The sequence below is a fragment of the Pimephales promelas genome, chromosome 8, assembly GCF_988280905.1.
Source record: "Pimephales promelas chromosome 8, fPimPro1.hap1.1, whole genome shotgun sequence".
Lineage (NCBI taxonomy): Eukaryota > Metazoa > Chordata > Actinopteri > Cypriniformes > Leuciscidae > Pimephales > Pimephales promelas.
This window is the reverse complement of record NC_142776.1, coordinates 38,151,722-38,177,814: the sequence shown is the minus strand read 5'-3', so window position 1 is coordinate 38,177,814 and position 26,093 is coordinate 38,151,722. Positions and strand designations below refer to the sequence as shown.

The 26,093-nt window shown below is 35.3% G+C and overlaps 1 protein-coding gene across 2 annotated transcripts; it reads left to right on the top strand.

The window, feature by feature from the left end:
* The first annotated feature begins 1,933 nt into the window (after positions 1-1,933).
* mybphb (myosin binding protein Hb) lies at positions 1,934-25,443 on the top strand. Of its 2 annotated transcripts, XM_039653753.2 has the most exons (13): positions 1,934-2,482; positions 6,354-6,428; positions 6,563-6,697; positions 9,190-9,357; positions 13,472-13,560; positions 15,024-15,219; positions 15,315-15,454; positions 16,567-16,726; positions 18,234-18,370; positions 21,389-21,575; positions 23,072-23,125; positions 24,287-24,328; positions 25,146-25,443. In XM_039653753.2, exons 1-11 carry the CDS (start codon positions 2,188-2,190, stop codon positions 23,101-23,103), a joined length of 1,614 nt encoding a protein of 537 aa, XP_039509687.2. In that variant the 5' UTR covers positions 1,934-2,187; the 3' UTR covers positions 23,104-23,125; positions 24,287-24,328; positions 25,146-25,443. The 2 variants fall into 2 exon arrangements, with proteins under 2 accessions (XP_039509687.2, XP_039509697.2); XM_039653763.2 differs by lacking the exon at positions 6,354-6,428 and having other exon boundaries at positions 2,106-2,482.
* The last annotated feature ends 650 nt before the right edge of the window (positions 25,444-26,093 follow it).

Sequence of the window (26,093 nt, the reverse complement as noted above, 5' to 3'; positions counted from 1 at the left end):
TTCATCAAAATGAGTCAGTTTGTTAATTTCGTTCGTTGAATGAACCAAATGAATCGAAAAAAGATTTGTTCATTTTTGATGTACAAGTTCGAACAGGAGAGAATGATTTTCTGCATAAAAGAAAAATCTATGATTTTGACCCGTTCACACACCAAGCAAGACAACTATTTATAATTCTAAAAATCGCTATCCATATTAAAGAATAACAGAGTTCACACCACAGCTATAATGATAAGGATATGAGGAACGATATCGTTGCGATCACTTTCAGAACGATTTTTTTCCAGCTGTCCAACGATAAAACACTGACAACCAATCAGAATCCATTCTAGCCTAATTTAACGGTCTCGCGCGTTTAAAATGGCAGATGACATTGCAGAGAAGTTAATCGTCGACGTCGAGGTACAAAAAACAAAAAAATCCTCCACTGTTTGACAAGTCAAACCGCCTTTTTCAAGAATACGCTAAAAAAGATGGATATATGGAAAGCAATCCTGGAAATAAACGGTGAGAAGTATTCACAATGAGATATTATGCAGTTTTATTAGCATAGTGTTACAAAATTACCTCAGGTAGGCTATCCAGCGTTAGTTGACAACATTGTTGAAGTTGCAGGGGAAAAGGCTTTCTATGTTGACTAGGCGATGTTTTTATCCCATTATTGACTTCGTCAGACAAATTCACTGTTAGATATTTCACTAGACTTGTTAGATTATATTCACTGTTTACGTTCCCATCTCCTCTCGTCTTCTTTAAGGATATCGTGTACCCAAAAGCGCCTGTTTTTTTTTTTCTTTTGACATTTGTTTGTAACGTAAAGCAGCAGTCATCCATTTTCGCTACTCGAAACCACCGTGCATATAATAAAAAGACCGTTATCGGTCGTTGGTGTGGACGCATATTAATCTTTATCGTTATTACAGTTATCTTGCTTAGTGTGAACGGGCCTTAACAATATATTGTTGGCTATTGCCACAAATATACCTGTGCGACTTGTGACTGGTTTTGTGATCCAGAGTCACATATAAAACTAGATGGACAAACACATTGTTATTGTTGGGGGTTACGCATTTAATGTGTTATGTAATCATCAGATTAACGTTACTTTTCCCAAGTAACTAGTAAAGTAGTGGATTACTTTTAACACGATATCTGTTACTTTTTCAATTAAGTAACCTAATTTACTTTGATTTCCTATTTATTGATTGACAGCTCTCCTGTCCGCATGTTGAGAGACATCGAGGCGTTGTGTTGTAATTAATTAAAACAGTGAAATACAAACTCAGAACATTCAATATCATACAACCTGTACTAATTAAATATCTGAACACAGTTTCTCACTTTTTTAATTAATGTCTTTGCTGCTGACCGTCGATTATCTAATCCATCCATACTAATAAGCAAAACGATTTAAAGGGATAGTTCACTTTGAAATTAATTTTTGGTACGTTTTATCTTACCTCAAGGGCATCCAAGATGTAGGTGTCTTTGTTTCCGCAGTAGTTTCAATTTTGATATTTTTAGGTCAAACCGTTCTTGTCTGTCAGTCTTTTAATGGAGGTCTATGGTCACCACCTCAAAGAGCATGCACAGAGAAGTCCAAATTAAACATGATTTACGAGACTAAGATTAAACTAAGACACGAAACGAGCGGTTTGTGTGAGAAAATGAACAGTATTTATATCGTTTTTCCTCTTGTAACTACTGCGGAAACAAAGACACCTACATCTGCCCTCGAGGTAAGCGAAAACACACCAAAAATCTATTTCAAAGTGAACTATCTCTTTAATATAAACATCACATTTGTGCTTAATTTTTTGTTTTTATTGTCGAAGAGTGTGGAACTTTCTTGTTCGAACCATCGAACAAGGTTTCTTTTGTCATTACTAAACACTTAAATGCTGTTGCTGTCTTCATTATGTAATCTGTGTAGTTTGTAGGCCTACTTTTCAAGACAACCTTCCCCCAACCCGCACACTTCTTATCTGCAGTCAGTGTCACTCTGTACACACAGCTGAAGTGGCCGTGATGTCGAGAGCTCCGTTCACTCCCTCACTGGTCACTTGAAACTCTTGAGGGGAGGAGTTGTCCAGCGCCACATGGCCTAGGCTATAAATTTGGGGTGACCCCTCTTCAGACTGAGCCGAAGGACTTACTAAGTCAGAGGGATCCCTGAAGCGGACAAAGATGCCGGCGAAACCAGCCCCGATAAAGAAGTCGGCTAAGGCCGCCAAGAAGGAGGAACCCGCGCCGGCACCCGAACCAGTGCCAGAACCAGCACCAGAACCCGCACCTGAGCCAGCACCCGCCGAACCAGCACCTGCTGAAGCTGCTCCAGCCGAAGCCGCCCCCGCAGAAGGTGCTCCAGCCGAAGCCGCCCCAGCTGAAGGTGCACCGGCCGAAGCCGCCCCAGCTGAAGGTGCACCGGCGGAGGCTCCACCTGCCGAAGCTCCCCCAGCAGAACCAGCACCTCCTCCTCCAGGTACTGAGTGCGCATGTGGACCCCAAACCCGTCCATGTCCTTCAAAAGTGCCAAAGTGCAAGTCTATGGGTGGATCTCTCCAAGATAGTGTTAAGAGGAACATTTTTGTCATATTTCAGTCAGAAATTATAATTTGCATATTTAAAATCCGCATATATTAAACAAATAAAAAAAATTCTGCCATGTAGAACCATGCAATAAATAATTATTTTAGCATTGCAGTGGGAATTAAATATTTTCATGCACATATTTCGACCCACATTTGGGTCAAATATGGACAAACCCTAATGTTTGGTTAAAAATGACATTTAAAATATTAACCCAACTTTCACTTTCAACGGTAATTTTTTTTAATTACATTTTTAACGCAATATTTGGGTTGGTCCATATTTGACCCAAATTTGGGTTCAAAGTCAACAACCCAGCATTTTTTAGAGTGTGACATTGTTACTATGCATGTAAAGAAAAGGTCTTGATGGTCGTTAAATTTCTTTATGCAAAATATAATTTCGTATCTTCGATCTTTGCGAGATCCATTTGCAATAATAAATGCAAACAAACAAGAAATATCAACACAGATGCATGCCATGTAACAATCACCCTTTAATGTGTGAGAACTCGGTGCACATTACTGCCGGAGCCAAGAACTCCTGGAAGCTACTGGGAAAACGCCTGACTACAGCTGATGGTTTAAAAAAAACACCAGTGAGCGTTTACACCTGTTAACCAGTAATGCTGATCATACCAGCTGTTCGCACTTACCCCCCCACTCTGCTTATTATTTACACTTAAAGAAGACAATAAAACTCATGGTAACCATATTCTTCTTAAAATATCATATTACTTAGTGGAGAAAAGTACTAAAGCAGTACCATGGTATCAGATTATTTATTTATTTATTTATTTTGTTATTATTTTTAAATTATTTAATTAATTTATTATTTATTATTATAGTAATTTATTTATGAAGTACTTCAGAGTAGGGCTGAACGATTATGGAAAATAATCTAATTGCGATTTTTTTTTTTTTTTTTTTTTTTAATCCAATATTGCGATTGCGATTTAATATGCGATTTTGTTTTAAAAAGTTCTTTACCTTCTGTATTAGTCGACAAAGACAATCAATAAATCATTGTACAGAAGGGATGGGAATCTTTAGGCAGCTCGTGATCCGATCTTGTTTTTTCTTAATCTTAATAACACTTAAAATATGTATTTAATTACATATTACATGTGTTAAAACACATACTTTAAAAAATAAATATAAAAAAAGCATTTAATTAAACCAATTACGTGTTAAGAATTTTAAATAGGCTATATAAACTAATATAGCTTCAAAATATAAAAGCTAGTAAATAAAGTGAAAACAAAAAAAGCATTATAAGCAATAAACAAAGAGTGGTCTCAGTATTTAAAAGTAGGCTGTCTGAATATTTAGCATTCAAGAGCTGAAGTGATTTAGATACGATAAGCTGCATTCACACTAATGCATATATCTCTTTTAAAATTGTAAATGTGGTTTGTCCTGTTGGTTTAAGATATAACTGACCGTGTTTACATTAATTTGGCGTCATAAAAGCATTTTCAAGTACATTTAAAAAATGACTCGCTCACAGCCGCATGCACGAGCGCTCTTCACAAAGTGCAAGTTGGTATTTTAAAATGAAAGCAGCCTCGGTGATTTTCATATTTTTAATATATAAGCCAACCGCATTCCAAAAGACATAAATAATGCCTTTGTGAAGCATTTGTAAGGAAAATCGCGTTTCATCATATCGCAAAATTAGCGCAAATGCAATTAATCGCTCAGCCCTACTTCAGCGAATATACAGGCAATATATTGATATTTATTTCTCACGAGAGTGCAGAATAACACACCAATGCAATATTCATAAACTCGTTTTTTTTCTATAATCTGCAATAATTTACATGATAATCTCTCTAACAAGAACAAAGCATGCTTTTCATCACCTGTGCAATTATTATTTTAACCCCGGCTATTTCCGCTGAGGCCTTATAAGCCAGAGGTATTTAAAGCTTGTGACAAACACAGACATCTCTATTTACAGTTCCACAGAGAGCTAATATTAATATAACAATAAACATTTAACCATGATGTTTCAATTAACCCAGTCTTTTTCAGTAATAAGGTAAGTTAATGATTATGGGGAATGCTTCAGTGATGGTTGCCTTTAGAAATATTTTTTTTTTTGTATTAAAATAATGATACTAGATGGACGCCAAATTAATGATATATGAATATATGAATATTCCAAATTCATTAATTATTTGTGTAGTGTTTTTAAATCATTTTTAACTATGTTCACTCAAGATTAAATATATTTGAATACAGATAATGTGCACTGTCCATTATCTGTGCATCTCGAAACGACCTTATGTTGTTTGATGTATCGTTCTACGACTGCTTGTTTCTGTTTTGTAAACTATATTCTATGCATTGCAAAATGAGCCGTTCTAACATTTTACTAACATTTAAAAATGATTCGCTGTCCACATCGCTAAAGGAGCCGCTTCCGAGGCCTCGCTGATGGTGATAGAGTTATGACGTCACTTAACGCGTATGTGAGTTAGCATTAGCATTTCCGGTTCCCTCGCTCTAAAGTCTATGGGTTTTTTGAATGTTTTTTTTTTTTTGCTAATTCGCCTGAAATAAGTTCACGTTTTGATCTATGACATAAAACACACCAGTTATAACCTCCTTGTGTTTTTTTTTTACTTTATATAGGCTTCAAAATGTAAAGATTATCTTGATAAACAAAACGTGTAACTCTTTGTTGAACACAGATCTTATTTTTTGCGATTTTCCAAAAGTCTATGGGGAAAACGCATAGGTTTCCGATCGAGGGAACCCATGTGCCGCCAACTTCCGAGTTGTCCTGCAAAGTGACGTCATAACTTGATGAACCAATGCTAAACAGCTACTGTAGTTTTACTTGCCGCTCTGCATTTGTAGTCAAAACACCTGATGCTTCCCAGTACTGAAAAACTTAGTCAAAGTCAACATGAAAGACAGTTTTCGCAACCCATTTTACTTTGTGATATTCAACGTGAAAACAACTTGATCTTGATTTCTGCATGCATGGATTGATTTCATGTTGACTTTAAAGGGATACTCCACTTTTTTTTTGGAAATAGGCTCATTTTTCCACTCCCCCAGAGTTAAACAGTCGAGTTTTACCATTTTCAAATCCATTCAGCCGATTTTCTGATATTTAGAAGAATATGAGTAAACAGACAATTGGTAACACTTTACAATAAGGTTCATTATTTAACATTAGTTAATGTATTAACTAACATGAACTAACCATGAGCAATACATTTGTTACAGTATTTGTTAATCTTCATTGATATTAGTTAATGATATAAAGCTGTTCATTGTTTGTTCATAGCGCATTAACTAATGTTAACAAGATTTTAATAAAGTATTAGTAAATATTGAAATTAACGTTTACAAAGATTAATAAATGCTGTATAAGTTCTGTTCATGATTAGTTCACGCTAACTAATGTAGTTAACTAATGAACCTTATTGTAAAGTGTTACCAGACAATTTCTGGTCTGATTGACTTCCATAGTATATATTTTTTCTACTATGGAAGTCAATGAGACCAGAAACTGTCTGGTTACTGATATTCTTCGAAATATCAGAAAATCGGCTGAATGGATTCAAAAACGGTAAAACTAAGAGGAGAGTTGTAAAATGAGCCTATTTCCCCCCCAAAAAAGTGGAGTATCCCTTTAAAACGCATTTGTCGAATAAAGACTTGGAACCGGGCTATGATTCGACAATAATGCCTGAAGCTTTATTTAAATGCTGCTTGTATTAATGTGCCCTGCCTATTTAACACCAGCTGATGCTGAAGCTCCGGCTGCCGTTGAGGAGGTACCCAAAGCACCCACACCTCCTCCACCCCCCCCACCGGCAGGTAAACCCACGGCAATCCAAACCTTCAGATCTCCTCAGTTTCACCCTTGCTTTGTTTGTGCCATTTCCAATTGTGACTTTAAATGGAGAGTCTGATTTTACTTTTAAAATGTTGAATGTGTGTTTGCTCTCCAGAGCCCACCAGCGAGCCCCTGGAGCTCGGCGTTGAGGATGTCAATGACACTTCAGTCACGATCTCATGGAGACCTCCAGCCACCATTGGAAACTCTGGTCTGGATGGATACACTGTGGAAATCTGCAAGGAAGGAAGTAAGTCGGCAAATCCAAACAAGTTCAGCCTTCTTTAGAGGTAGGAAGGGATCAAGACACGTCCAAATCCAATGTTACATAACACCCTTCCCACTAGAACGTTTGGTAACACTTTATTTTACAGTGTACGTGTAGTTACTGTAGAAATAACTATGAATTATTCATAATTACATGCGACTAATCTGAAACCTAACCCTATAGAAAGTACATGTAGTTACTCAGTACACCTGTACACCAGTGGGCCCAAATCAATTACATTTTTAAAACAGTAATATCCTAAACTAAACTTGACAAACTAAATTTCATTAGTAAGCTTACAATCTCTAGTTTAAATATGTGGTGATTATATTCACAAAATGAATGTAATTTATTAATATGCAACAAGAATATTTTCATTCACCTGAGGCGTGTTCAGACCTTTATTTTGAAATAGTGATGATAAACATGAAAAATCATGAAAGAAGGGTAGAAACCTCAGTTTGATTTCATACCAAGAGTTCAAAAGATAGCATCCGCTCAATTATTTTAGAAAAAAAGGTCTGAGTTTTTTATTAATATAAAGAAAAAAATTATAGATTCACCATTTGTGATGTGGCAAGAAGCTATAATAACGCACATACTTGTTATTTTTATGTTTCTTAGAGGTTGAATTCATATCAAAATCTGCCAAACTTGTCATATTACTTCTAAATAGGAAGTCTACTTCATAAATTGTATGAAAATTGTGTAAATAATGGTTCATATCACTCTAAACACATATGGAAATGGCGGCGCCCTTATATGGGCAGTAATGGAGTCTGGTTGTGCCCTAGTGGAAGCGTTCGGTACTGCGCACACACACACACACACTCACTGAATTGAAACACAATTTTTTTTTGTTGCAGTTTGTAAAGTCGCCCAGGTTTCGAAAAAAATATGTTTTATTTAAAATATGAATAATTACATTTTTTACATTCAAACTTTTTTTTCTGCTTCACTTTCTTAATTTATTTCACTTCTGCCAAATGACCAATCTTACGTCTATATTCCAAAGCGTTCTTGAATTACAACCATTTAAGATCGAAATGTGTATTTTCATGTATATTCAAAAAACACTTAACAGGTAAAATGCATGATTACAGTGCAACACGGATGCCTTTGTTCTAGATATTGAGATAAAAAAAACGCTGTTATCATGTATAACGTTGCCTGTTTAGGCATCAACTTATTGGGCGGCCGCTTTGGGTTTCAGATGAGTTTAATAAAACCCTCAATGAGGATTACATTTGAAATCTAAAAGCTTTTTCACTTGATGACTGTAGCCCGCCAAGCACTTGCATCTTGAAATGCCACCTCACAATACCGTACCTTAAATTAAACACGGCACAACGTTCAAATGTGCATTAGCATTTTATTAGCTGGTCAGAACTGTGAGTTGCACCTGTCCCCAATGTGTCAACGGCAGCTTGAACACCCGAAGTCGTGTCCCTATATGGACTGTGGCATTTCTAGAAGTGCTACACTGAAGTCTGCCAGCAGAATAGGATGACTGTGGCAGTCGTGTCAGTCGCACATGTAAAGACAGTTCAACTTGCTCACACAGCAGTTAAGAGTGCACATCAGTTCAGAAGGGAAAGGATATATCCACTCACATATCGATTTGTTCAGGAACAGTGTGAGGAACATAATTTGATTTATATCCATTTTTGGTTGCACTGTATTTTCCAGTCCTGTTCCCCATGTACATACTATGTATTTATTATAATAACTAGGTGCTAACCCTGAACCTACACCCTAAACCTACCCTTAAACTCGTACTGGAAAATAAAGTGCATAGTAAATATACAAAATTCATCATCAAAATCAGAAACAAAGAAGAAACAATGCAGATCACATAGACAGAAATGCAAAAAACATCCACAATGCACACAAACACACACACAGGAATACATTAGTGAGGCTATAAAACTATAGAGGCTAACTGTTTTTTTTCTTCTCAATATGTAATATAACTGTTCATTTCTGTTCATTTACAGTTCGTAAACTGTAAAAGTTGATTTAAAATTATATAATTATATTAAAAACGCATAATTGAAATATAAACATTTCTCTTTGTAACATCTAAACCTACACCCTTGAACACGTACTGTAAAATAAAGTGCAACCTATTTTTTAAAATAATAATTCTTTCATTTTATTTAAATATCAATGTGCAAGTATTCAACAATTTTTTTTAAGAATAGTACTTAAAAATAATAAGGCTTTTAATAATTGTATTAAAATATAGCCTTTCTGAAAGGAACGTACCATACATTTTTTATGATTGTAAATATGGGAGGCAAATCTATTCTAATTATTAATTGAAAAATTTGTATTATTGACTTAAATATGGCCCGTTCAAAAGCTTTACAATCAATGTGCAATTAATCAACAATCAGTTTTTATGATAATTAATGAGATGCAAATCTTAGATGATCAGATGCTCGTACTATTCATCTTCCTCTCTATTGCAGCCGCCGACTGGAAAGCCGCTAACGAGGAGCTGACCGTGTCCTGCCGTTATGTGATTAAGAACCAGACGACCGGCGACAAGCTGAACATCAGGGTGGTGGCCATTAACCCCGGCGGCCGCAGCCCCCCCGCAACCCTGCCGGACCCCGTCCTGGTCAGAGAGGTCGTGGGTAAGCCCAGCTTTTACTCTCCTGCACACATACATTTGAGTCATATTGAGAAATATTATTTCAATTAAAAAAATCATATATATATATATATATATATATATATATATATATATATTCCTTTTAATAATTATTTCTGTTGATGCAAAGCTGAATTTTCATCATCATTACTCCAGTCGTCAGTGTCACACGATCCTTCAGAAATCACTCTAATATGAGGATTTGATGCTCAAGAAACATGTATGATTATTATCAATGTCGAAAACAGTTGCTCATATTTTTGTTGAAACCGTATTTTTTAAAAAAAATGCAGGATTCTTTGATGAATAGAACATTTGTTTATTATTTTTTTTCCTTTTGATCAACTGAATAAAATATGAAAAGATCTTTAGAATAAACTCTTATACGGACCCTACACTTTTGAACGATGGTGTATTATAGCAACCATTGTAACAATTTCATCTTGTTCGGCCACTAGTTACACAACAATGTCCTCACGATACGATATTAAACTCACGATACGATATTATTGCGATACTCCAAGACATGTGATAAAAAGTTAACAAAAAATGTACTGTTGATTAAAATGCTAACTTTGGTGTTCAGAATAACAATATTCATGATTCTAAAGCTGAAAATACGGAATTAATTTAGACGAATATGCTTGTGCGGTCACTGACTAGAATATAAAAAAAAAGTCAGACACTTTTTACTGGTAACATCAGGCATTATCAGGACACACAAATATTCTCTCATTGCATTATTATACATTATTTTCAACATTATATATAGTAGTTTAATGTAGTACTGACACTAAAAAAATTTTCTCACACAGTAATTTTTATTTTGGGGGAACTATACACTATACATATTGTTGCATTTTTGTATTGCGATATTTTTTGGCACGATGTTAATGGCCACATTGCAATAAAAAAAATGTGCAACAGCAAAAACCAAAAACTTATTCACCTTATTCTTAAAGGAGCATTGCGGAAGTTCTGCGATTTCTAACCGTTACTGACACCCAGTGGCCGTTAGAGAAACTGCAGCCAATCTCATGATCGTTCTCATTTTTCTCGAGTTTCCGTGCGTGTCTGGATTGACAGGACACTGGACGCTTCTTTCCGTCCGCAGAGTTCATTTGAAACACTACTGCTAGCGATTACCGCTGCTTACTAATAGATGTAAGCCTAAGTAGACGAGAACGTGCATGACGACACATTTTTACTTTTCAGTTACTTTTGATATTAAACATTTTAAACAAAGTCTCACCTTTCAAATTTCGTCATTTTTTTTAAAGAAAGTGAAACAATAAATACCGTTTGCGGCTCTTTAATGTGTCGTGACGGATCGCTGTTGAGCATCAGTTAAAGCTGCGATCGTCTCGCATCATATAGCATCAAATAAACTTGAATGAACATAAGAATAAATGTTGTTTTAACCGCGGAAAGGCGTCAGTACACTCCGTTTTTCAAGTTAAAATCCTCCCATGTTAATCTTTTATCTCTACTGACTGCGTTGTCGGACAAAATGGCGGATGGCGAAGTATGATTGGTCATATTACCTGTCAATCAAGCTCCACGCGAAGGGTCAATTCGGCTCCGACGCAATAGATAGAGGCAAAGTCAAGGTGTCATTCTTTCTATTACATTATGATTGGCTTATAAATCCACAAATGAAGACTCTATCTTTAAGATTTTTTTTTAAGTAAAAACCTACATATAGCCCCTTTAATGCAACTTGATTGTGTCAATGCTTACGGTCTCATCTGCTGCCATTTAGCTGCCCAAAAAAATCTGTAACTTGTGTTATTTTAATGTATAATCGTAAACATAATTATTCCTTCACATCATTTAGGCTACCATTGAATTGCATGACTAAAATGACTTTCATGGATTAAATTAATGGTAACACTTTACAATAAGGTTCATTAGTTAACATTAGTAAATGCATTAGCAATGCAATAGTGACAGTGTTTATTAATCTTTGTTAATGTTAGTTAATACAAATACAGCTGTTCATTGTGCGTTCATGTTAGTTCACAGTCCATTAACTAATGTTAACTAATACAACCTTTGATTTTAATAACGTATTAGTAAATGTTGGAATTAATATTAACTAAGATTAATACATGCTGAAGAAGTATTGTACATGTTAACTAATGTAGTTAACTAATGAACCTTATTGTAAAGTGTTACCAAATTAATATTCATGTGCCAAGCCGAGAAGTTTCATAAACTGTACCAGACCTGAGCCAGTTTTCTTTGGACATAATTACTGTAAATGTTGGAGCGTAGAGTTACCCTGGGGGCCACCTCTCGAATCTCAAGTATCCCAGACCTCAGAGCTATCTAGAGAGCTGAAACTGGTACGGCGTAAGGAAAACCCTCATGCAGAGCGCCCTAATTGGCTCTGAGGGGTTGCCAGTTGTGAAAAATAAATCTAAACAAATCTACCTGACAAGCTTGAGAGCCGTACACACTTGCTCAGATACGGCATCTGTCTACAATGTAGAATTATCTCTTATCATAAACGGCACAGTGATATTTTTGCTCTCAACGTCTGAGATATTAAACAGTGTGAAGAGGCAGTTAAAGTACTCTGCATTATCGCAGTCGCTTTACATACTCCAAGAGTGTCTAAAGAAAGAAATCATAAATGCAGAATGGAAAGTCGAGCGGGATTGGAATGTAACTCGAATCCGGTCTACGCAAAAGAGGGGGAGGGAGATCTCCCGTTAAAGGTCTTCATGTGCGAAGCATGTCATGAAATGACTTTTCCAATTAAACAAAAAAAAAATGAGAAAATGGTTTGTTGGTAAGTGTTTTGCATTAGCAAGGATTATGTGGAGAGGGTTTTACATGGCTTCAAAGCCATTGACAGCTAGCCGCCTGGACCAGTGTCAAGCTACTACTCAAGCTGCTTCCTTAAAGAGCGATGGCGACAAGTGTGAAAGGTTCAAGTCGGAGGGTGGGATACATTCCCAAATGTTCTCGCTCCGCATGAGGAGTCAGGTGGCATCTAAGGTTACCCCGAGAGACTTTTTAGCTCGCTAGAGATGCTATGTTTATTTAGAGGCATGCTGGAGCCTGTTAGCATTCGGCTAACACTTTATATGAAGAGTTCAGATGCAAAAGCCTCTAAATGCCATTTGAAATTTTCTTGGATTTTTATCAAACTTGTATATTTAAGTTCAGTAATTTCACTTAAATAACAATTAATAGGTAATTATCATTGCCATTTAAGTGAAATCACTGAACTTAAATATACATAAATATACATATATCATTCTAGAAAAAAAATTCAAATGGCACTTAGAGGCTTTTGCATCTGAACTCTTCATATGCTGACTAAAATGCAGAGGTTGCCTAAATGCATGCATGCAAAAAAAATTTGAAGGTTAGCTTTGTTAGACATTAATGTTAAACTGCGATTCAAGGTTACTTTATTGTCCCCGAAGGGCAGAAAAACACACATTACCACACATAGTCTCAAAAAAATACATAGAAAAATAAATAAATTAAATAAAACATTTTCTGATTCTGAGACATCTGAGAGCAGTTTTAATGTAACTAAAGATCTCCGTCGTAAGTTATTAGTGACAGGGGTGTAATAGGACTGATCTATTTAAAGCTGTGATGAGTTCAACAGAAGCAGTGTTAGCCGTTAGCATGTGGGCTAGCTCGAAGTGTGTCATTGAAAATGAAATTGGCTCCTCGCAATGTTTTTAGCCTTTGATTTCCTTCTGTGTTTGACAGGACATTTGTGCTACTGTTTTGCATGTCTTAGCTAAAAATAAAATTACAGTTATAAGGTTAGCTTAGTCCGTTTTCTGCTTCACTATAACTATAGTGAAATTGTGAAATCAGCCAGTTTTTCTTACCTAAATCCAAGGATTTCTCCTTTGTTTTGTTGACTGAGATTACAAATAAAATAAACGAGTTGGTTCTTTTTCTATAAGCCAATAAAATAAGAGCGTGTATTTCTTTATAAAATGTTGTTCTGTCTTTGCAATAAGGCACATTAGATCTCAATAAGTGATCTTGCTCATAGTGTTTGAAAGCATGCTCCATATCCAATGCAATAATGTTATATACCTATTTTTCTCTCCCTTCAGATCGCCCCAAAATCCATCTGCCACGTTGCCTGAGGCAGCGCTACATCAAAAATGTCGGAGAGAAGATCAACCTTGTTGTTCCCTTCAGTGTACGTAATCTCACGAAACAGAAATGTTAAGTTCACTGAAAATGCACGGTGAAGGTAGCTAAATCTGACATTAAATTATAACTTAAATAATAAATGACAATAGATTATTACAACATAATGGTTTAAAATGCACTGTAAAGTACACTTAAAGCATATATATATATATATATATATATATATATATGAAGAGTTCAGATGCAAAAGCCTCTAAGTGCCATTTGAAATTTTCTTCTAGAATGATCATTTTTATCAAACTTGTATATTTAAGTTCAGTAATTTCACTTAAATGGCAATTCATAGGTAATCTTCATTGTCATTTAAGTGAAATTACTGAACTTAAATATATAAGCTTGATAAAAATGATCATTCTAGAAGAAAATTTCAAATGGCACTTAGAGGCTTTTGCATCTGAACTCTTCATATATATGTGTGTGTGTGTGTGTGTGTGTGTGTGTATGTATGTATACCGTATATAGTATATATATAATGGGTAACACTTTACAATAAGGTTTAATTTGTAAACATTAACTAATATGAACTATCAATGAGCAACACATTTGTCACTGTATTTTTTTCTTCTTTGTTAACAGTAGCTAATACAAGCTCACAGTGCATTAACTAATGTTAACAAACACAACTTTTGATTTTAACAATCAATATATGAAGAGTTCAGATGCAAAAGCCTCTAAATGCCATTTGAAATTTTCTTCTTTAATGATGATTTTTATCAAACTTGTATATTTAAGTTTACTAATTTCACTTAAATGGCAATGATAATTACCTATTAATTGTTATTTAAGTGAAATTACTGAACTTAAATATACAAGTTTGATAAAAATCATCATTAAAGAAGAAAATTTCAAATGGCATTTAGAGGCTTTTGCATCTGAACTCTTCATATATATATAATACTAATATAAAATAGTGTTGAAGTTGACATGAACAAAGATTATTTAATGCTTTAGAAGTGCAGTTCATTGTTAGTTCATGTTAATGTAGTTAACTAAAATTAACTAATAGAATCTTATTATTATAAGTACTTTTAATGCATTAATAATGCCTTTAAATGCACCTTATAAAGCATTTCATGGTGTCATAAATAATTATAACCACAGTTATAATACATGAATACACCTTTAGAAAGTATAATGCATTAATGCATGACAAACAACCGATTTTAGATGCATGGGTTACAATTATTTATTGAAAGATGCAATGCGTTTTAACATACCTTTATAATGCACTAAACATAAATTGTTACAATATTTTTGTGCACATTTTAAAAGTGACTTCATGACTTATTATTACATTGATATTATATTATGCACCAGCACACAATATTCTTTATTTGATTTTCAGAGAGCAAGAAGATTAATCAGTCAATTCTGAGTCAGTTTTGATTGAATGGATCTGCTAAAAATGTGTTTGGTCTGATATGATATGATTTGTTTTCTAACCTGCAGGGTAAACCACAACCTATTGTGTCCTGGTTAAAGGATGGCCAGCCTATTGACACTAAAAAGGTTAATATTCGCAACAGCGACAAGGACAGCATCTTCTTCATCCGTGCCTCAGAGAGAGCCGACTCCGGCGTGTATGAGATGTGTGTGAAAGTGGACAGCTTTGAGGATAAATCCGAGATAATTCTGCAGATTGTTGGTAGGTGTTATAAAAGATCATACACATCATGGACTGTGGTGGCTCTTAGTTGTGGGAGTTTTTTTTAACGATTGTCCTGTCCACCTGTTCACCAGAGTTGCCTGGACCTCCAGCCAGCATCAAGATCGTGGACACCTGGGGTTTTAATGTTGCTCTGGAGTGGACTGAACCCAAGGACAACGGCAACACGACAATCACCGGATACACCATCCAGAAGGCCGATAAAAAGACAGGGGTACAAGCTTTTCAACATTTACTACATAGCATGGGATTGCAATAGCGTAATTTTTTTTATACTTACCATACTTGTTGTTCTTGAAAGTGCCTTGGTGAACCAATTTTTAAAGCAGTAGTTCACTTTTAAAACAAACTTTTGCTGAAAATTTACTCGCCCCCATGTCATCCAAGATGTCCATGTCTTTCTTTCTTCAGTCGAAAAGAAATTAAGGTTTTTGATGAAAACATTCCAGGACTTTTCTCCATATAATGGACTTCAATGGGGACCAAACGGTTCAAGGTCCAAAAGAGAGTTTCAGTGCAGCTTCAAAGGGCTTTAAACGATTCCAGACGACGAATAAGGGTCTTATCTAGGACCCTTCGAGTCATGAATTGAAAAAGGATTCGTTCGTTTTGATGATTGAGTTCGAACAGGAGAGTCATGAACGCGCATCACAGAACAGAGCAAGGCGAGCATTTGTGCTTATAAAACTTAAACTTTGTTTATTTATTTATTAAATGTCCGCTCGTTTCGCTTGATAAGACCCTTATTCATCGTCTGGTGTCGTTTAAAGCCCTTTGAAGCTGCACTGAAACTCTCATTTGGACCTTGAACCGTTTGGACCCCATTGAAGTCCATTATATGGAGGAAAATCCTGGAATGTTTTCATCAAAAACCTTAATTTCTTTTCAAATGAAGAAAGAAAGACATGGACATCTTGGATGACATGGGGGCGAGTAAATTATCAGCAATATTTTTTTAAAAGTGAACTAATCCTTTAAGTCATATCAGCTTTATTTATGCAGCGCTGTATATTTCAACTTCAACATCAACTAATCTAATAAGGCAACAGTATCAAGTCAGTTCAGTGTGTAAAGTTCATAATTTACAGTACGCACTTGACTACGCCATTCATATTTCATTGTCTCAAATAAGCGCCCTGTCTTGTCCTTGACCAATGGCGTGAGTTGGGGGGGCGGGACTTTATGCTTGTTCGATCAGTGGTTGATGGTGGCCGTGTTCGAAAGCATTGTTTATTTATGCATTTCCTTTTGGATCGAAGTAAATCACATGAGGAATTGACTTGCCGTGTCTGAAGTTTACTGACCTGAGCTGCTGTGTCTCTACAGGAGTGGTTCACAGTACTGGAGCATTATCACAGAATGAATGCCACCATTTCAGACCTGATCATGGGAAACACCTACTTCTTCAGGGCCTTCTCTGAGAACAAGTGTGGAATCAGCGAAGAGGCCACCACTACAAAGACCTCAGCCACAATCCAGAAGACAGGTGAACCAACTTTCCTGCATTTCGTATATTTGACATTTGCTCAGCATCACATGATTTGGCTTAAAGGATTAGTTTTTTTGCTGATAATTTACTCGCCCCCATGTCATCCAAGATGTCCGTGTCTTTCTTTCTTCAGTCGAAAAGAAATGAAGGTTTTTGATGAAAACATTCCAGGATTTTTCTCCTTATAATGGACTTCAATGGGGTCCAAACGGTTCAAGGTCCAAAAGAGAGTTTCAGTGCAGCTTCAAAGGGCTTTAAACGACACCAGACGATGAATAAGGGTCTTATCTAGCGAAACGAGCGCTCATTTAAAAAATAAATAAAAAAGTTTACGTTTTCTAACCACAAATGCTCACCTTGCTCTGTTCTGTGACTCTCCTGTTCGAACTCGTTCATCAAAATGAACTAATCTTTTTTCCAGTCATTTCGTTAATTTCGTTTGTTGAATGAACTACATAACTAAAAAAAGATTTGTTCATTTTTATGAACGAGTTCGAACAGGAGAGTCACAGAACAGAGCAAGGCGAGCATTTGAGCTTATAAAACCCTAACGTTTTTATTTATTTATTTAAATGGCCGCTCGTTTCGCTAGGTAAGACCCTTATTCATCGTCTGCTGTCGTTTAAAGCCCTTTGAAGCTGCACTGAAACTCTCATTTGGACCTTGAACCGTTTGGTTCCCATTGAAGTCCATTATATGGAGAAAATCCTGGAATGTTTTCATCAAAAACCTTAATTTCTTTTCCACTGAAGAAAGAAAGACATGGACATCTTGGATGACATGAGGGTGAGTAAATTATTAACAAAACTAATACTTTTAATGTTTCCTATATATAATCTCTCTCTTAAAATATCACACACTGTAAAAAAATATGTTCATGATTTGTAATCACAACATTTTTACTTTTGTCAAACTTAAATAATTGATGTGGTTCAGATAAAATAATATTTTGAGTTTCTGATGATTAAATCAATCTCCTTTGATTTAATTTCAATGAACCTTTTAAAAAATGAATTTTTTAAGTTAAACCAACAATATTTTTTTTACAGTGTACAGCCATGTATCATTATTTTTTTTATTATTTTCCTATAGTTTGAATAATGCAAAAATAAAACAAATAAAGGGGGGTGTGGTAAGACCGTTTGATTGACGCACTTACCGTAGGTGGTAAATGAGTTTTCCGAGTCCTGCCCGATCCACAGATGATTCAGTTGTTTAATTTTCATTTCAGTGCTTCTAACTCAGTGGCTGTAAGTGGATGAGGAATAGAAGTGATGGTCAAAAAAGAAAGTCACACTCCCCGCATTTAACAATATTTTTTGTAGTTTTAGTAAACGATTATAACCCTGGTCTTGACATTGATGCATCTGACAGAAATTTTAATTCAAAGCAAGTTTCTTTGCATACAATTTACCTACATTTTTATCACTTGTTGTATTCTCTGGGTATCTAACCCATAAGCTCAGCAATGGCGCCATTCTCTGATCTTGATCATGTGTTTCAGGCATTGAATACAAGCCTCCAGAGTACAAGGAGCACGACTTCAGCGAGCCACCCAAGTTCACCACCGCCCTGGCAGACCGCAGCACTACCGTCGGCTACAACGCCAAGCTGCTTTGCTCCGTCAGGGGATTCCCTAAGGTACCGTACATGGTTTTTCAAAGATACTTGCCCTTTGCGCTTGACACTTGCGTTTTAGGGGTGTGTTTCCCGAAAGCATTGGTTTAAGTTGGCTAACGATGCACCCCAGATCGTTAAAATAGGGCTCTTAGCCTTTAACCTACAAGTTTGATATTGATGTTGTATGGAAAGTGGTGCAGTGATTCTGTATTAGCTAAAGTAAAATAAGTCTTGAGATTTCAAGTAGTGTTTTTAATCTAAATGAATTGAACTTTAATGCTTTAAAGATGTTCTGTCCTGTGCATGTATGCATTTTTCCAACTTTCCAATTGGTTAGCTCTTATTTTAACCCTCAGGTGCTCTTCGTTTCGGAGTCACACTTGTTATCCTCCCGGTCAAAAGTGACCGGACACCTAAAAATTAAATTTCCTCCATCCCAGTAAAACCAATGCAATTTATTTTTGTTGTATAATATTTATTCTTTGTAATTTAATATTTTGAGACGATTTGATTGAATTTATTAATATTTATGCAATATTTATGGTCTATTTTTGCCATGGAAAAATATATATATTTTTCTATATATATATTATTATTATTTTTTTTTTTTCAAAAAATTATTAATGCAGTATTTTAGTTTAATATAGAGTCTAGGCCTTCAGAAAAAAAATATTTTTTGAAGACAATTAGCACCATCTGGTTACAGTATAGAGAAAAGGCGTGGAATCATGGTGTAACCACTAGATGGCATGTACAGCTCTCTATGGAGAACCATATGAATTCCCCAGATGTTTATGAACACTTTTTTTTTTTTTTTTGGATTTGAATATATAGTTGAAACAATCTCAAAAACGATTTTTATTTAAAAAAATGTAAAAAATAAATAAATTAATTAATTAAAATTTGTGAATTTTTGTGTTTTTGTCAATTTCCCATTCATTTCCTATGGGGATCATTTTTGACCAAAGACCACAAGTGTGACTATTTTTTTTAAGACCACTTAACATGCTCAGATCATGACCTCAATTTTTTTGTGTGTTCACATACATAATGCCATAAAAGTCACCAAGTTTAATAAAATTCAGATGAAGCTGTGATTTTTAGAAATTCAAAACAGAAAATTCTTCGGTCAGAAATGACCGAAAACCACCTGAGGGTTAAGCTGCATGCAACTTGCAAAGTTTAAAACTTGTGTTTTAGTGCAGTGGTTTATTGTGAGAGATTGGATCACAAACAATTTGGACCAAATTTTTGGTGTTCAGATCACCCCATCCTATATCAATGTAGTCATTATGAGCAGAGCAGCCTCATGCAATTCATTAATGTGTTCAGTTATTCTAAAGATTGTGCTGATGGGCTTTTTGTCATGATCAACACTTCATCCATTCAGATATGCTCTACAGTTCATGTTTGAGTGACCACTGAAGTGTGGGAATCCAACACTAACATACCAGCGCAGATAGTGCAACTCCTAGCGGGATAGATAACTAGACGAGACACAGCGTGATTTGGATAAGTGGGATTCCCGCATCACTATGCCGGGATGAGCTAACAAACACGATATGTGGAGGCCATGACAGTAAAAGTGTTGATCAGCATTCAAAGTTAACACTCACCAAGCGCCAAATGCAAGTAAAAATGGCTTTGGTGAGTAAATACAACCACCAGTTTCTTGTAACTCACTGTAGGAACTTGAAGGAAGAGAAACATACAAGTCTTATTGTCGTGTAGCTTTTAGCACACTTAAAAAATGGAGCATTTGAAATGGATCTGGAATGCCTAGTTTTTATTATCAATATATGGAATATTTATGTAGCACTTCGACTCGGCGTAGTAATATCATCACTCGTGAAAAGTCCCCTGATGATATTACTGTGCCGAGTCCATAGATGTACATGCGCCGAGTCGAAGGGATCCCAATCACTTGCTGTGGTATTCCACCATACATTATAGTTATCCGCTTTACACGCTTAGAAAAGTGCGACGTTTTATTTTGTGTCACCGTCCTTGGTTGAGTTACTCTACTCGTGTAACTGTATTTAACCCTCTGGGGTTCTTCGTTTAACAGTCACACTCGGGAACTTCGGGTCAAAATTGACCCAAAGGGCGGGATTCATATTTAAAAAAAGAAAATCATATATTTTTTTTTTTTACTTGTTTTTTATAATATTTTTTTTTTCTTTTTTGGTGTTTTGAGAAAATTTCAAAAATACAAAAAATTATAATTAGTATTAATGCAATAATTATGACCAAATTATCCCCCATTGAATATAATAGAAAAAAAATTTAAAATATTTTTTTAAAGCTGTATTTCATTTTAGAGTCAAGCCTAGGCCTCATAAAAGCAATTTTTGAAATTAGATGGATGCCATTTTGTGGACAAACTGAGCTTTTTAAAAATGCAAAACACATGTATAGTCTGACTTTTTTGGTGTGTTTGTGTATAAAGGTGTGTGTGTGTGTGTGTGTTGATGTGTCTGTTTTGCACTCTTGATGTTTTATAGATTCACCCCTTCACTGTTGTGTGCTTTTTTTCAAGATCGTTGCTGATTTGTAAATTTTACGCACAAAAAAACTCAGTATTTTCACATTTTTGCCAATTTCCCATTCATTTCCTATGCCGGTCATTATTGAGTGTGACTATTTTTTTTACGACCACTTAGACTTTTCAAATCCTGTCCAAATTTTTTTGGGTGTTCATATACCAAGTACCATTAAAGTCACCAAGTTTCGAGTTTTAATTTTTTTTTTATTTAAACGCTTTGGGTCATTATTGACCCGAAGAACCCCAGAGGGTTAAATAGGGAAAACGTGGATGTGTTTGGTCACTTCTCTGCTTGGATCCTAATGAATGAACTGGGCTAGTTAAGTGCTATCAAAGTGTCATTGAGTGCACACACTGAGACGAGAGAGGTATGCATCACCTCGGAATAACAGTTTGATATGAAAAAACGGTGGAGTATCCCTTTAAAAGATTTCACTAACTCTAGACTGCAAAAGCAGCATGTTTTCATTGTGTTTTCCAACTTGTTTTTGCAGCCCAGGATCGAGTGGATGAAGAATCAGATGATTATCGGTGACGACCCCAAGTTCAGGCAAATAAACAACCAGGGCATCTGCTCCCTCGAGATCCGCAAGCCGGGGAACTATGACGGTGGCGTCTACACCTGCAGGGCCAGGAACCAGCACGGGGAGGCCTTGGTCAGCTGCAAACTGGAGGTTAAACGTAAGTAACTAAGTCTGTGTTAAGCCTTTAGTTACGAAGTACTTTTGTTTTTGCGTGATCAAAAATACTAAAGTTTAGTATGTTTGATCGTGCAAAAAAAAAAAATACTTCTAGTCATCATGAGATTCAGTCTTGATTGACAGCACTGCTATTCAATTGCCTGTGATAACATTATTTTTATTATTTGTGCTGTCCACACTGAAACCTCCATATTGTTTAAATCCAAGATGTCCATGTCTTTCTTTCTTCAATGGAAAAGAAATTAAGGTTTTTGATGAAAACATTCCATATAATGGACTTCAATGGGGTCCAAACGGTTCAAGGTCCAAATGAGAGTTTCAGTGGAGCTTCAAAGGGCTTTAAACGACACCAGATGATGAATAAGGGTCTTATCAAGCGAAACGAGCGGACATTCCAGAAATAAATAAAAAAGTTTAAGTTTTATAAGCACAAACGCTCGCCTTGCTCTGTTCTGTGATGCGCAGGAACGTGCATTTTTAGATAACTCATCCATCAAAATGAACAAATCTTTTTTCGAGTCAATTTGTTCATTTTGTTCATTGAATGAACCAAATGACTCGAAAAAAGAAAAAAATTATCGTCTGGTGTCGTTTAAAGCCCTTTGAAGCTGCACTGAAACTCTCATTTGGACCTTGAACCGTTTGGACCCCATTGAAGTCCATTATATGGAATGTTTTCATCAAAAACCTTAATTTCTTTTCGACTGAAGACAGAAAGACATGGACATCTTGGATGACATGGGGGTGAGTAAATTATCAGCAAAAGTTTATTTTTTTTAAAGTGAATTAATCCTTTTAAAATTCTGATTTAAAGTCAAAAGGCATGAAACTTCTATAGAGACTGTCTAGTTCTCCTCAGCTCCATAATATTATCATGGGCTTGACTTATTCTTTATGCGTGAAATCATTTTCTATACAGTAATCGTGAATAACTGGAAAAGTTCATTGGTCTAAATTAGCTGAGATGAATATTCAAAAGGGTTGCATTATATTGCACAGATTATATTGCAGGAGAATACATTACAGCTGTACTGATGCATTTATAAATGAATGCTTTATGCTGAAAGAAGCTCTGTATATTAGAAAATAACTTGCATCATGTCTAGCCTATTCATGTAATGATATGAAACAATGTAATGATTCAAAGAAACATGGAGTTCAGATCAAGGTTAAATTAATGTTGCTGTCAGTGCGTTATAAACAGGCTTGAATGATTGGGATCAAATTTATGGACATCTAACATCAGTGTAATCCAACCTAAGCTGTGTTAACACAAATGCTCAAGCTGATTCTTATGTTTGTCAAGTTATCACTCCACATGCCTCCGCACTCGGTTGGACACGTTTATTGTTATTGTGAAATGATTTACGACCTTTTGAAAGGAGAGAAAATGAACATGTCAGAGAGAACAAGCGTCTCCACATGTCTGAGTTAAATCTAGTGACTGAACGGCGTTCTGCTTTTCTTTCCCATCAGAGCCTGTGATCGCTGAAGCCGAAAAGAAATAAGTTCAACACCACGTTCATACAGGTCAGTCTCTAATTATAGATATGTTCAGCGGTGTAATTTTACTTCACTGCTATATACGAGTGCTACACTACAAAACACTACGTTCAAACGTCAAGGCTTTTTGGTAACACTTTATTTTACAGTGTTTTACACGATACATGTAGTTTCTATAGTAATTACCATACATTTACATTTAGTCATTTAGCAGGACTTAACTTACATCTGAGGACTAAATCAAGCAAGGCGATAACAACACAAGAAGTGCTCAAAATACACAGTTCAAGCATTGCTCAGAGTAGTAAGGATTTAAAGTGTTTTTTTTTTATATAAAAACATTTTTATTTTTTAAGTGGTATTTTTTAAGTGCTCACTATAAATGATACATAATCAAATGTAACTGACCCTAAACCAATCCTACTCCTAACCCTAACCCTATAGTAAGTACATAACTAACTTACAACTCAGTACTTAAATTAATGTGACACAGACACCTTAAAATAAAGTGTTTTTTAAATATGACTTTTATTCAGAAAGGATGAATTTAATTTTTCAAAAGTGCCAGTAAAGACATTTATAATGTTACAAGATTTTTAGGCGAATAACTGTAATGTTTTCAACATTAATAATAATCATTAATGTTTCTCGAGCAGCAAATCAGCGTATCAGAATGATTTTTGATTTCTGAAGACTGTAGGAAAAATTACATTTGAAAATATATTCGCATAGAAAACATTTATTTGAAATTGTAAAAATATTTAATTTCAATATTTTTTGTTTTTGAACAATCTCCCACACTAGAGACGGCTTTGAGAATGAACACTAATTGAATTTTTTTGCTTTGGAGAGCCACAAAGCTATTCGGTTCTCCATCTATTTGGGTCTTGACAAGACATCTGTCTTCCTCCCGAGCCGTGACCTTACATGGGGGACACTAAACTTGGAGATTGCGGACTCTCCCTGCTACTGGAGGGGTCCGAGTAATTCCCCATAAATTAAACTGGTAATGACTGTATGCGTGACCCGTCGGAGAGACTGAATTACATCCTCCTGACTCGACAGCAGTTAGACATCACTGCTACTGTAGATCTCGTCCCAGAAACACACAGTTTGTTGGAGTGTTTGAACTATTTCCAGGCTGTCCTGACACCTGTTCCTTGTTCTTCCTCTCCGCATGCGCTCCAGTCCCAAATAAGGAACAGAAAAATGTGGGATCCCTCTCAAAAGGTGAGGACTGGTGCCAGAATGTTGACATGAAAGACATGAGTATATGAGTTCTACATTAATGCAACACGTTTCTATACTCTTTGTTGGTGGAATAATTGTTCTTATTATTTGTTATATAAACACCACAAATAATAAAGCATGTTCTACAAATTAAACTTTTTATGCATTAATGCATTTGTTGTTATTATTATTAATTTTCATACATTTAGCCCTCAAACCGTATTCACTTTATAGCCCTTAATCCTGTAATTGTGGACAAATGTTGGATCCTAATTTTTATTTATTATAAATGTTATATCACTGTCTTCGATAAAGTTTTGTCTGTCCATTTATGGTGTTTTTTAAAATTTTGGGGGTATTTTTGAATTTATTTACTTCAAAAAGTACCATATTTTCTATGTAAATTATGCTTATTTTATGTTTTATTTTTTTAACTACATTAAAATATCATTCCAATAAGTTCTTAGAGCTCAAACCTAAAGATGAAGTGACTTTGCTGTCTTATTTTAGAATACAGTTTTTCCCATTCATTTCATTTCTATGGGTGCCCATTTTTCACCCAAAACAAGATTAAGGAGTTTATTTTTCACCCACTTAATATTATAGAATTGAGTCAAAAAAAATGTGTAGAAAAAAGTAGCTCAAGGGATCAAAGGAAGTATTTTTTTTTAAATAAATCAAAACTATTTTTCCCACATTTGTCCAGAATACGGTTTTAGGGTTAAGCATTTTAACTGAAATAATAAACAAAATTCCCCAAAAGTGTCATTCTTGCAATATATCATTTCTAACTTGACCTTTTCTTTCACATTTGTAGGATCGTGATGACGTCTTTTGCTGATGAGAAAAGAATTCATGTACATATGAAATAAAAAATAAGTATAAAAATTAGACTTTTCTTTTTTTTTTCATAATTTAATGCATTGCCTCACAATTATGAAAAAGCTAATTTATTTATTATGGACATTTACATCAGCAACTGCCTGTCTGTGTGTGCCATGTAATGATTCTTGTCTGTGTATCGCCACACTTGCTCGTCCCTGACGGTGTCCAGAGACGTCCCATCCGGACCGACAGGAGTGTTTGTTCAATTAAAGCATAGCCTTTCATCCACACACACATCGTGTCCTTCGTCATTTGTCATCATGAACAGTGCAACAGGTTCAACTTTCGCTTGTATGGAAATTATTTATTACTCTGACGCAAACTTTGTAAAGACACCTTCCCAGGCATCGGAAACTCGACTGAGAGCAGACGGGTTACTGAAGGTCACACACACACACACACACACACACCATGAGAATGCAGAGACTTTCAACAGACTATGTGTTATGCATGATGTTCCTGTCAGAGAAGCTTAAAGCCTAGAGCTCATTCAGTCAAACCCTGCGCCAACTCAAATATAACAACTTTGTTAAGGTTTATGTTTAATAATATTGCATACAGTAGATCATTGAGCAGTTTGGTCCTAGAAACATCAGTCTTTTTATGTAGATGACCCTGATTATTTTTCACTTAATCTTAGAGTAGCTTTGATTCACGGTGAAACTATTGTGCACTGTAAAAAAATATTGATAGTTTAAGTTTAAAAAAGTAAGTAACTTGGTTGCCTTAATTTTAAGTTGATTGAACTGGAAAAAGTGAGTTAATACAATGAAGGAGATTGATTTAATTATATGTTATCTGAACTAAATAAATTATTTAAGTTAATTTGACAAAAGAAAAAATGTGATTACTACACTGTAAAAAATATTGTTGGTGTAAC

Bases quoted from the DNA above. Each gene is read 5' to 3' on its own strand.
- mybphb (XM_039653753.2), top strand. From the start codon at position 2,188: ATGCCGGCGAAACCAGCCCCGATAAAGAAGTCGGCTAAGGCCGCCAAG. The intron at 2,483-6,353 runs GTACTGAGTGCG...ATTTAACACCAG, and splicing joins ACCAGCACCTCCTCCTCCAG to CTGATGCTGAAGCTCCGGCT. The intron at 6,429-6,562 runs GTAAACCCACGG...TTTGCTCTCCAG, and splicing joins TCCACCCCCCCCACCGGCAG to AGCCCACCAGCGAGCCCCTG.